The 13254-nt window shown below is 37.2% G+C and overlaps 1 protein-coding gene and 1 long non-coding RNA gene across 3 annotated transcripts in view; both read left to right on the top strand.

Moving 5' to 3' along the window:
- LOC139121244 (alpha-2-macroglobulin-like) overlaps window positions 1-12299 on the top strand; it is a 124870-nt gene extending 112571 nt beyond the window's left edge. For both annotated transcript variants that reach the window (XM_070685968.1, XM_070685967.1), the window contains 3 exons: window positions 10941-11103; window positions 11237-11339; window positions 11960-12299. In XM_070685968.1, coding sequence (XP_070542069.1) covers window positions 10941-11103; window positions 11237-11339; window positions 11960-11994 — 301 coding nt within the window. In that variant the 3' untranslated portion in view covers window positions 11995-12299. The remainder of the gene's footprint in view (window positions 1-10940; window positions 11104-11236; window positions 11340-11959) is intronic.
- Window positions 5466-6344, top strand: LOC139121246 (uncharacterized). Its single transcript, XR_011549249.1, has 2 exons — window positions 5466-5784; window positions 6169-6344. It is a non-coding gene; the product is annotated as an uncharacterized lncRNA (long non-coding RNA).
- Window positions 12300-13254: the final 955 nt, after the last annotated feature.

Here is a 13254-nt window from a genome sequence, read left to right as displayed (position 1 = left end):
GGTTGGGCTAGGGTAACTTACCTAGGACATACTGTAGGACAGGGTGAGGTAAAACCTGTTGATGCCAAAATCAGTGCCATTTCAAGTTTTCCCATACCAAACTGCAAACGACAACTGATGCGCTTTCTCGGTATGGCTGGTTACTACAGAAAATTCTGTCCAAATTTCTCCACAATTACTGAGCCTTTGACTAACTTACTTAAAAAGAAAGAAAAGTTTGTTTGGTCAGAGCAATGCCAACAGGCATTTGATACACTTAAAGCCATACTGCAAAGTGCCCCAGTGTTGTCTGCACCAGATTTCACTTTGCCATTCAAATTAGCTGTAGATGCTAGTGATACGGCTGCTGGTGCTGTTTTATTGCAAGAGGATAGTCATGGTGTAGATCATCCTGTTTGCTATTTTTCACGCAAATTTAACAAATCCCAGAGAAACTACTCTACAATTGAAAAAGAGTGTTTATCTTTGATATTAGCTTTACAGCATTTTGAAGTTTATGTTACTTCTTCAAATCAGCCAATAGTGGTTTATATTGATCACAACCCTCTTGTCTTTCTACAGAAATTTAAAGGCAAAAATCAGAGATTGCTAAGATGGAGTTTAATGTTACAGGAGTTTAATCTTGACATTAGACATATCAAAGGCAGAGACAATTTAATTGCAGACTGTCTTTCTCGTATTTAGAGTTTATTGTTGTTCACTTTCAAGAAGTTTTACTTTAGAAAAAAAAAATTGAGTACTTAAATCTTTTTCAAGATTACATTTGTAAAAAAAAGATTTTTCTTCGAAAAATTTTCTTTTTTTGAAGAGGGGGTGTGTTATGTAGGTCATTTCCCCCACACTCATCATGACCTGAGTTCAATTAGTCTAGAACATTCTCAAGGTCACTGCCCTTGATGACCTCACAACCTTGAATTCAATTAGTCATGTTTGGAATGTTCTGGAAAGTTGATTAGTTGTGTAAGGGAGATAATTTTAGAACAGTAATTAGCATGTCAATAAAAGTTCTAGATTGTTCTTATATGCCTTTATAAAAGGGACGTGCACAGCTTCCAGTCAGACTTTTGGGATCGTGTCTCTTGTGTGTTACTAAACTCCAGCAGTAGTCATTCTCAAGACTTTCAAGACCTTCACTGCAACGCTGGATTTATACTGTGGACTTTATGCAGCTGCAAGCCTGCAAGGACTGTTCATTCATCCAACTGACTGTTACAACTCTGAGACTGGAGCTCTGCCGTCCCAGCTGAGATAAGTAGTCTGTACACTTTTAAAGCTTGTACTCTATCCCTGACTTAGCAATTAGTTTTATTTTCGTAATAAATTTTGTTTAAACGTTAACTGCAGAGTTCACCCTTTTGTTCGTATCCTCTGCACGTAACAAAATTGGGGGCTTGTCCCGGACAAGCCTTAACTGCTGAGTTCACCCTTTTGTTCGTTTTCTCTGCACGTAACAATATATATATATATATATATATATATATATATATATATATATATATATATATATATATATATATATATATATATATATATATTAAATATTCAGTCATTCTGTGTTTCAATGAAAATATTCTCATGTCAGTTGTAAGATAGGAACTTAACAGTGTGAATTCTAAAGTTTGAATACAGTTTTTGAATAAGCTTTGAATGTATTCGATTCAACACTTCCTATGTATAACCAGATAGAACAGATGGAAGAAAAACGTGATTGTGAAATATAGTGCATGTTGCTTCCTAATACTAAATTCTCATGGAGAAAACAGAAAAGTATCAGCAACTTGTCATGATTTTCATATGAACTGCAGATTTCATAATAATTAGTAGACTTTGCAAAACTAAATGTGGCTCTGTCAGTTTTAAAGGAGGTTGCAAACTTAAAACTCGTTTTGATACTTCGTCTTTTAAAGTTGATGTTAGAGACAACTCCTTTGAAGGCATACTTCGTCCTGAACGTGGCCTTCATGGGTATACTTTCTCTCCAAATTCGGGGTGTTGGTATACTTTGGTGTAAAAACCTGAATGATGTTTCGCCTATTACAATAGATTGTTATTATTTGTACAAGAGCAGCAAATAGCATTCTTGATTCTGCCACTGTTAATTATGATTTCATTTCCTCTGATCATTTCCCATTAACATGTACGTTTACACTTGGCGCACGAGTTATTGGAACACTAAATTAGGTAATTACCCAGCAACTTGGCTGAGTACTTTGCTATTTGACCTGGCATTTACCTAAACAAGAGTCTGTTTTATGGTCTGAAGACTGATAAGATATCCACCAGACTCAGCAGGCAGCTCCTCCACTGAGTAAACTGATATGCCTACATTGCAAAAAACATTTTTGACTGGCAGCTGCATGTAGTTGATGGGAGAGTTTTGAAGGGCCGGAATAAAATGTTGTAAAGTGTCAAACATGATTTGCCGCTGTCATTTTGTGTCCTGTTTTTGTATATATGCATGTTATTACCAGTTTTTTAATCACAATTATGTACATTGAAGAAACACTGACTGTCAGAGCAACCATCCAATCATATGATAAAAATGGACTGTTCCATCAACGTCGGTGGTGGGCTCACGGAAGGTGGTAAATTTGATGAGTTTTGTAACTCTAGATTTACAAGGGATGCTGCGATGTTTCAATTCCAAATAACATACAGAGGCAAAACCTGTCAGGTTCAGGCCCAGGACACAAAATGAGTACAATAGGTTGTGTTACATCATGATATTTATTCCCCCTTTTCACAATTTTCCCATGAACTAGATGCCAGTTGAAAATGGGTTGTTCCTGTGTAGGCATATCAGTTTACTCAGTTGGGGGCTGTCTGCTGAGTTTGATGGATATCTTATCAGTCTTCAGACAATAAAACAGACTCTTGTTTAGGTAAATGCCAGGTCAAATTTGCAAAGTGCTCAGCTAAGTTGCTGGGTAATTACCTAATTTGGTGTTCCGATAAGTCGTGCCCTCGCTGTAAAACTGATTTGCTATCAAAGATAAGTTCAAAGCCTAAGAACAATGCTTGTAGGCCCTGTTGGAACAAGTCAACTCCCATCCATCTTTCACGTTATAATTCATTGTGTGATAAATTCGGATAGTTTTCAATCGGATTCGAACCCACAACATACGGCATCAGTCGCCTAGCTAAGAGGCCACAGACAGAACCAGTCGGCTAAATCTCCACTCCCAAAAAGAGTGGTTCAATAGCCGGCTAAGTTGTTACATTTTTCTGACTGAGACCGCTCAACACGTTGTAGAGTTCGTGAAGCACTCACGCACGCATGCTCACTATCATACATCGCACATACACACTTTTATCGAAGCGAAGAAACGAATTTCATCGCTTTAACTGGGCGAATGATAACCTCGGGGACAATTCTGTCCACCAGCAGTGTTACCTACCCAGGGTAGAAAATTCGGATAGTTTTCAATCGGATTCGAACCCACAACATACGGCATCAGTCGCCTAGCTAAGAGGCCACAGACAGAACCAGTCGGCTAAATCTCCACTCCCAAAAAGAGTGGTTCAATAGCCGGCTAAGTTGTTACATTTTTCTGACTGAGACCGCTCAACACGTTGTAGAGTTCGTGAAGCACTCACGCACGCATGCTCACTATCATACATCGCACATACACACTTTTATCGAAGCGAAGAAACGAATTTCATCGCTTTAACTGGGCGAATGATAACCTCGGGGACAATTCTGTCCACCAGCAGTGTTACCTACCCAGGGTAGAAAATTCGGATAGTTTTCAATCGGATTCGAACCCACAACATACGGCATCAGTCGCCTAGCTGCCCTGCTTTCCTGGTGACCATCATAACGTGCCATTACATTGTCAACCATGGTCGATGATGTTTTGACCATCAGTGACAATGACTGCTGACCGTCATCCAAACTGACAATGTTTTGACAATCATCAACTGACGTTTACTCATTGTCACAACATGGTCTTCACATGGTCAAGAAAAAAATAACGACAATGAAACATGGTCATATTATGGTCATCACATTGACAATGATTTGATGATGACTGATATGGTCACAGTCAAAACATGGTCATTAGATGGTCAGGGAAAAGATTGTGACTATGAAACACAGTCATATCATCATCACCTCATGTAAATTATTTGACCATGTTTGATGGTCACAATCTTTCCCTAAACCGTCATGATGTGTGCAACTGATCTGATGCACATGTCATTTTATGTGGTACTACAGACTGTAGGAACTCTCTCACAACAGCTGCACGGATGCCAATGCAGGGAGGGAGACCTGTCAGCACCACTATCATTATGTATTCAGAAAAATGATTTTGCCAAAGTCGATAGATTTCTCATTCATCACAGCAGAATTACAGACAAACACATGACTATCACTCACAAGATATCAAAAAGTTAGTAAATTTCCAATGAACAATGGAATTTTTCATTTATTTTCCCACGACTGACAATCCAAAGTTTTAAACTTACAAGAACAGGCAGATTTTCACTTGTGGTTGTGCACAATTCAGCTGCTTTTAAAAGCATCAGTTTTTCAAGTATATACACCGTAGTTTGGCGATCACCTCACCTTTAAGTTTCTGATGCCCACAGACCAGACATGAGGCAAGTCCCCAACCTGAGAGTTGAGTTTTGAGCTTACGTACACAAGATTTGAGTCTCTGTAATAATCAATCAAACTCTTAATATCGTCGACGATCTTGTTTTGTAAATCATGGTTGGATCAACAGCTGAATTTTTACGAAAACAAAAAAAAATTGTCAAAACAGGAACATTTTTTCTGTGTATATAAAAGGGAGAATTCTAAGTGCTGTTACGGACGCAATGTACGTCCGTTCACCTCTTTCAAAACGAGCAACAATGACGGGTCGTACACTTATATAATGTTACTGCAAATTTGTACCGTAAAAATTTCAATAGAACAGGACCTTTTACTGTTGAAACGTACACAAATGTCAAATTGCTTTCAATGTTTAGTACAAGCACAGTCCCTGAAGCTAAAGGCGAAGCATACGGTACATACAGACAGTCTGTGTCACTTGATCATCGATGCCACCACAATATCTCGCCTTCAGAAGACGTGGATTGAGGTTACAATTTTTGTCCATGTTTTATGCGTCAGAGCTATATATATTGCACTCCATCCTTAGCTGATCAGCTGAATAAAAATCCAAAACGCAATGTCAAAGCGTGAGCCGAATCCGGCTGGTAGCAGCTGACATGTTTAGTCAGAGGTCACGGTTTACCAAGTTAAGGTCGCGCATTGATATTGAATCTTCGTGCTGAAAGAACTGTACACTCTTTGACCATTTCGAATCATTAGTATAACCATTTTCATAATGTAATATAATAAATAAATTGCTATTTTGAGTTTGAATTGTACGGGATTAGGGCCGATAGAGAGTCAAACTCCAACGTTTAAAAACGGGACTACGTTATCAATCGCGTAATGATTTATTGATCTCACTTCCGTGAAGGTCATGAGCCTTGAACGGCGCGAAGTAAGATTTCTGTACCGTTGACTTGGTATTCGTGATCAGGACTTATCTGGCAGAAATTTTGGCGATCTTTGTATGGAATCACTAGCCAAAATACATCATAGTTTCGCAGAAATGTATATAGAGTACCAGGAACAGACAGAGTTCAAAATTTGTGAACGCGAAAAGCAGGTAAAGATGCCGACTATATTTTCCCAGTAACTTGTACCGGTATGCTTACGTGCAGCACGGAGTGACCTGCAGCCGGGAACTGTCTATAGTATCCGCGAGCCGTTCACAAATGCAGGTAAGTTGATATAACTATGGACCTTCGTTAAACAAACCACTGTCTCTCTATCCAGAGGTGTACAAACGTACAACTGCACATTGCCATTAAATTACATGTACTAAGTTTCGTTGAGTAATGATTCGTACGGAATTCACTTTCAATTCACAACAATGCTGGAAAATAGTGTATGGAAAATAATTGCGAGAGTTTTACAGATCGTTTGTCCGTTTTAGATATTATTAATATATGATTATAAATGTTTATGCAGTTGGTGTCTGTGAGTTAGTTTTTCAAGTAACTATTGTCTCATTTTCAACTAATAATGTTTATTGATTTCATTCATCAAATTGCAGTCAAACAGTAAAGACTCACACTATTTCCTGAACCATTCGTATTTTTCAGAATTCGTTGCTGGTACTGTGAAGGGATGAGAAATTCAGAGAAAAGAAGCTAAATCGCTGCCTTTGACAGTAATGTTAATTTCACATGAACCTTCTCAAGTCAAAGTTTAATGAAGACATATTTATGTGGCATGAAAAAAACATTGGCATATAAAATAAATCGTACCCTAAATTGAACTTAACGTTTGTTTCTGTTTTATTTTTTACTACTGTTTCTTATGAAGCTAGTATTTCAGAATTTATACATCTGTGCTGATTTACAGTCTGCCTCAATATTTTTCAGGTGTCCATCTGTAATTATGTTTTTAGCCATGTTTACACAGCTGATTTCACAACTCAGTGTACATATCTGAACTTTCAAAATGTTAGAAGTGTGGTACAAATGCACAAATTTTGCTGTCACTACAGCGTGCTGTATCTTTGGTGTCAGCATCACTAATCTACTGGTACATATAATAATAATGTTCTTTAGTACATTGTTTCATGATGCTTCAGCTCTCTTAGTATTCTGCCAATACAAAGTTTTCGATTTCAGCTCTCTGAGTATTCTGCCAATACAAAGTTTTCGATTTCTCAACCCTAATATTAAGAGTTGGTCGAGTAGTCTATATGACAGAAATTAGATAAGGTATAAACATCTCTTTTAGGCTTTTTTCAGGCATGTGTCTTTTGGCTGTTATGCAATCTTTTCTCAAAATTCAACTTTTAAATATGTATCAAAATGTATTCACAAAAGTCTCTGTCTATAAATTTTGTAAAGCTGTAACTTTTGGTCTTTTTTCACGTCCTCTTGATTAAAACGAAGATTTATTGCATTTTGTCAACATCATTGAATATCTGTTGGTGCAGAAAATATATTTTGAGAAGGTTCTGAATGATCCATTCTACAAAAGACACTCTTTGTACCTTATTATATTTGATTGAAAGAAGTAGTAAATTTCACAAAGCATATATATATTGTATAAAAGCCCTGATGAAAGAGAACATGGTCAACTACAGTACACATTAATTATTTGCACAGTAGTCACATGACTTACCTTTTAATGAACCTCCAAAAAATTTGTTAAAAACAAATTTACAAAAATAGAACAAGATTTCCTATCAAAAGACTGTACACTTTCAAGCTGTTGTAATCGACACACATGTACTGTATGGTCAGTAAATAGGTGGACTATGATTCAGAATTATTTTTATTTTAATTAAAAGGTCATAATGTGAAACAAAAAATAGTGAAATATCAAAAGTTACAGCTACTGTGGCTTTAAGTCAATAGCATTTATTACATTTATTCCTGTCAGTAGTCATTGCTTAAGGTAGCGTGTCAGGTTTGTCGAGTACTTTTTGTCAAAAAAGAGTTGAGGGACAAATTTTAAAAAGTGCGTTTGTCTTAGTTATATGTGAAAGTATACACCTACAGACTTTGTCAGTTTAAACACTAAAGTTTGAACCGTCACTCACCACAGATAATCGGAATTGTGTAGACGTCAAAGTGTCTTTGTTTTTCTATACCATTTTTTGAAGTCAAGTGATCAGTGTACCAAAAAAGCAGCTTTCAGGTGACACTTAGGTGAAATTCACATTTTATTGCCAAAATCTAAGTCCGAAAATAGGTCTTTGCATGAGGGAACCCACAGGCTGCCATAATTATCACTTTATCCCTGTATAATTGTTGGAGTCATTATATGATCTTTGATATGTGTTTTATCAATGTTGACTATAATTGCACTCAATGCAATGTTACACATAATTAAATTGACTGAAATGAATTATTTACATTCAGTTTCTGTAGCTGTATAATGTTGACATTTATGCAGACGCCTTCAATGACCATGTTTTGACCATTACCCTGTTCTGACAATCACTGACCAGGTTTTGGCAATCAACAATATCCAAACAAGACCACTGGTCAGTGACCATGTTCTGACCGTCATAGACAATGTTCTGGCCACCAATTTGACCAGTGTTCTGACCATCAGTGACCATGTTCTGACCATCATTGACCATGTTCTGACAATCGTTACCTATGTTCTGGCCACCGTTGACCATGTTCTGGCCATCATTGACCATGTTCTGACCATCATTACCCATTGCTCTGGCCATCATTGACCATGTTCTGACCACCATCATTGCCTCCTCTGGTGACCATGTTCTGACCATCATTGACCATGTTTTGTCAATCATTGACCATGTTCTGGACATGTTCTGATTACTGTTGCAATGCAGCTTTGTTCACAATGACCATGGTCTGTCCATGTTCGTTGTGAACTTTAATCGGCAATGTTTTGACCATGATACGACAACGATTTCTTTTGACCATATTCTGACCGTGATATGACTATCATAATGCTGACCACCACTGACCATGGTCTGACAATGGTGTCAATTTAACAAACGTGTTCATTTCATGGTCGATCATGGTCAACTTGATAGTCAAAACATGGTCGAACATGGTCAATGACCATGGTTTGACAATGGTCAAACCATAGTCGACCATGTTCTGACCGTCATCCTTAAAGCAGGGTAAGAGGCCACAGACAGAACCAGTCGGCTAAATCTCCACTCCCAAAAAGAGTGGTTCAATAGCCGGCTAAGTTGTTACATTTTTCTGACTGAGACCGCTCAACACGTTGTAGAGTTCGTGAAGCACTCACGCACGCATGCTCACTATCATACATCGCACATACACACTTTTATCGAAGCGAAGAAACGAATTTCATCGCTTTAACTGGGCGAATGATAACCTCGGGGACAATTCTGTCCACCAGCAGTGTTACCTACCCAGGGTAGAAAATTCGGATAGTTTTCAATCGTTTTCAAAAATTTCTTTCAAATGTGAAAATTCCCGTTGAAGCATTAGTTTGCACAGACCCTAACTGTTGTGTCCATTTCAATTATATTGATATGTTCTATAATGACATTGTCTCTACTTTAAATCTGCAGCAGAAAGGTCTATATCGAAAACTGCGTGTTTCAATAATTATTCTGTCCCAGGTTGAAATACAGTAGTTAAAGATAGTCACGATAAAGCCCAAAGTGACTTTTTGTTCTGTAGAGATCATGGGTCTCCTAAATCCGGGCCTTTGTTTGAGCTAATGCGCAAGTCGAGGGCGCCGTTTAAACGGCAACTTGCTCAGTGCGAGACAGCCGAGAAAGAACTTCTTGCGCAGACTTTAGCAGAGAGCTTAAATAATGATCAAAAAGTGTACTGGAAAGAGGTTGCTAAGCGTAAAGGTAAAAAACCAACTCCTTTATCGGTAGATGGTTGTACAGGTGATGCTGAAGTTGTGAATATGTGGAAAAATCATTATAAGAATATGTTGACAAAAACTGGTGTAGATTTTACACCTTAACATTCAGTTCTGTCAGGATATGTATGCGTGAGCAACATGATGAAATTAGTGATTTGATTACAAATCTGAAAACAGGTGCATCATCTGGTATTGATGAGATCACCCTGAACATCTAAAATATGCACCGTCTCGAGTGTGTGTTCTATTGTCTCTTTGTTTTACGGCCATTCTTATTCATTGGTCTGTCCCAAGGCAAATAATGACGACTGTTTTAGTTCTTATACCCAAAAACCCAGGTGGCGATATTTCTGACAAGTCTAATTATCGCCTCGTTGCTGTTGCAACAACCGCTTCTATATAGTTGGAGAGGGTTTGGTTAAATTGCTCTATGGATTGCCTTTCTACTACGAACCATCGGTTTTGATTTAAACCAGAACATGGTACTGATATGGCTATTTTTGTATTGAAGGACATTCTGAGTTATTATAAACATCATAACACGGCCTTTTTTGTTACTTTTATGGATGCTTCAAAAGCGTTTGATTATGTTCGTCACGATGTTCTTTATCAGAAATTGATGTCAAGGGGAGTCAATCTTTACTTAATTAAAATTCTTTTCTATTTATACACATTTCAAGATTGTGTCGCTAAATGGAATGGTAGTTTATCTGCACCATTCCAGTCTAAAAACCGAGTTAAGCAGGGCGGAACTTCATCACCGATATTTTTCACAGTGTACTTAGATGATCTCAGTAGGAATCTTTCAATTGTGAAGAAAGGCAAGGATGCCTAGGGAGAATACGAATCCCAAATGTTGAGTTAGAAAGTTAAAAGTGTGAAGTTCGAAAGTTGAAAATGTGGAGTTCGATAGTTGAAAATGTTGACTTCGATAAGTTGAAAATGGGGAATAGGAATTCCAAATGTTGAGTTCGATAGTTGAATGTGTGGAGTTCGAAAGTTGAAAATGTGGAGTTCGATAGTTGAAAATGTTGACTTCGATAAGTTGAAAATGGGGAATAGGAATCCCAAATGTTGAGTTCGATAGTTGAATGTGTGGAGTTCGATAGTTGAAAATTGGGAGTTCGAATATTGGCCTTGATTACGCGCCATAGATATCTCTGATATATATATATGTCTGACATATTAAAGTTTCGCGCTAGGAGGGGGCTATGAAAAATAAGTATTATTATTATTATTAAAGTTAGACGCCCGAAGAGCGCGCCAAAAGTGCAACTGAATGATGAAATTTGTGACTGGCACGATTCATTTTAGGCAAGTATGAGCGCGTGTCGAAATTCAAAAACACAGTGACCCCTCTATTGGGCATTTCAAAAACATGATGACCCCCTGAATCACCAAAGTCAAAAACAAACCCCCATGAATCCACCGCCCCGCCCGCGCTGAAGAAATTGACCAGTCCCTAAGGACATACTGCATATCTGCTTAGTGTTCACACAAGTAAATTTATTTCTAATGTTCACAGGTACATGGGTGAAGATGATTCCTCCAATATGGCTGTTATAGAAGTCAAGATGATATCTGGTTACTATCCCGATAAAGATGACTTGAGAGCTGCATCAAGACGTTTCCCCCAAATCGCCAGATTCGAAGTCGACAAAAACAAAGTTATTTTCTATTTTGACGAGGTAGGTAATAGACGTTACCAAACCTAGTCGTATAGCTCAGGTGTGCAGTTGGTTTTCCAGCTCTTAGTTGTTGTACATAAATCAGCCAAGTGAAGATTTTTGCTAAGATGTCTGTAAATTTTCCTATCTACAGATCAGCCATGAAAAGGTGTGCTTCCGGTTTATCATTAAACACAAAATCAAGGTTGAAGATGCCAAGCCTGGCTGGGTGTCCGTCTACGACTACTACGACAAAGGTATGAGACAACCATTTTCCTACTGAATTTTGACAGTGCTGGTGATGATTGTTGTTGTTTTACAAAATTACCGCATTAGCTGTGTGTTGCTGAGAGAAAGGCTGGAAAATGTTTCTTGTTTGTGCCTGTGATTACTGCTGAACCATGTGGTCAGATTTCTTGAAATTCCCTTACATTAACAACATTAGTGATGACTAAGTACTGATTTCACTATCCCGTAAAATTCCAACAATGTTGACAAATCGTTCAAACAAACAGGTACTTTTGTTTGGGAATGACCTTACTATTTGTGATGTTAAAGGAGTGTGCCTAATTAGTAATGTTTACTTGGCTGCCAAGCATCCTATTAACTTTCTTTAAGCTTACCATGGCTTGGCCAAATCCTACTGGTTTCAATGATTAGTGCAGACGTGTATCCAGATAATTTGGGTTAAAACCTGCCAGATTGCCACACACCTCATCACTCATTCTTGTGAGCCTTCAAGAAAATTACCACTTTGAGAAATGTATAGCAATCAAAGCTCGTCTAGCTTCACAAACGAATAGTTTTATGACACAATGACTATGATTGCATGCTCAATTTTAAAATTCAGAACTCTTCAAATTCTTTTATTTGACAGATACATCTTCAATTGAGACGTACAACACCTGTTAGGAGAGGGCGTATCTAAATATTGAAGTTGAGAAAATCGATCGATGGTAAATTGTGATCCATATTTCAAACTTTCTTTGTCTCAACCATAGGGTAGTGTCCTTTTCTATCCTAAATATCTGTAATCTCTTCCTGTCTCTCAGCACTCACCCGTTTATTATCTGTGCAAATTAGTAAAATGAAATAGGTTGTATTTATCACATTTTTGTTGATGTAGTCGGATAATAAGTTGTCGCATTACTTAATGCAGCATTAAACAATACATTTTTGCATGTTTTGCAAGCATATATTGTCATTCTGTCAATAAGGAAACACTTAATTTTATCAAAAGTTCTGCAAATATAGCATCATTTCTGTTTTTGAGTACATTGATTTGTTTTAGTTCTGCGATTGCTCTGTCTCATTCGCAAAATTTGTAGTTTGAGTCCAGGAGAAAGACATTCTACAGAGAAGCATGTAAGAACTCAACAAAGTGATTTCATCTTTCAAAACTTCTGTCAAAGTTCTGAAATTCAAGTTACAGTTCTCCTTTAAATATGTATAACCATAAAATTGCATTAAGAATGTTCAACTTTACAATTCAAGATCTTCAAAATAATGATATCAAATAAAGCCATTTCGTGTCAGAATTATTGATTATTTTTGGATAATTAAATGGATAACAATATTGATATTTCTCCTGTTTATATCCAAAAATATTTGAATGTTTGCAGGATGTACTTTTATCCCTACTTGTCAGTACTAGTAGAAAGTTTATGTTTGAAGTTTGTTTCCATGAGCAAGTAATATTCCTGGTAGTTTCTTTATCTTAAACTGTTTTCTCCATTAATTCAGAAGTATACATCTTTATTCTCTTGTAAATCAGTCATTGTATTCTATGTCGCAAGTGGTTAAGTCGTAATGTCACTTAATATCCATACCGTGTACACATACATGAAAATAAAATTGTGCATAAATCCGGACATAACAGTGTACTGTAGCATTTATGATTACCAGAGTGCGTTGTATTTTTCACAGAACATATAATATGAAAGGAGCATTTTAATCAATGCCATTTCTATGACTTCCAAATATATGTACGGAAGGTAATTATTTCAGATACACACACAAAATTGTAGAGTGACTTTCTGAGTTGGTGATGACATTTACACTTTTCGGGCAGAGGTTATGGTCATGATCTAAAAGTGTTCACTTGAATCCCTTGATAGCTCCTTTAAGTGCTGATGTAGCCGTTGACATCACTGTTGAAAAGCGTGAAACTTT

The sequence above is a fragment of the Ptychodera flava genome, chromosome 21, assembly GCF_041260155.1.
Source record: "Ptychodera flava strain L36383 chromosome 21, AS_Pfla_20210202, whole genome shotgun sequence".
Taxonomy (NCBI): domain Eukaryota; kingdom Metazoa; phylum Hemichordata; class Enteropneusta; family Ptychoderidae; genus Ptychodera; species Ptychodera flava.
This window is presented reverse-complemented; position numbering and strand designations above follow the sequence as displayed.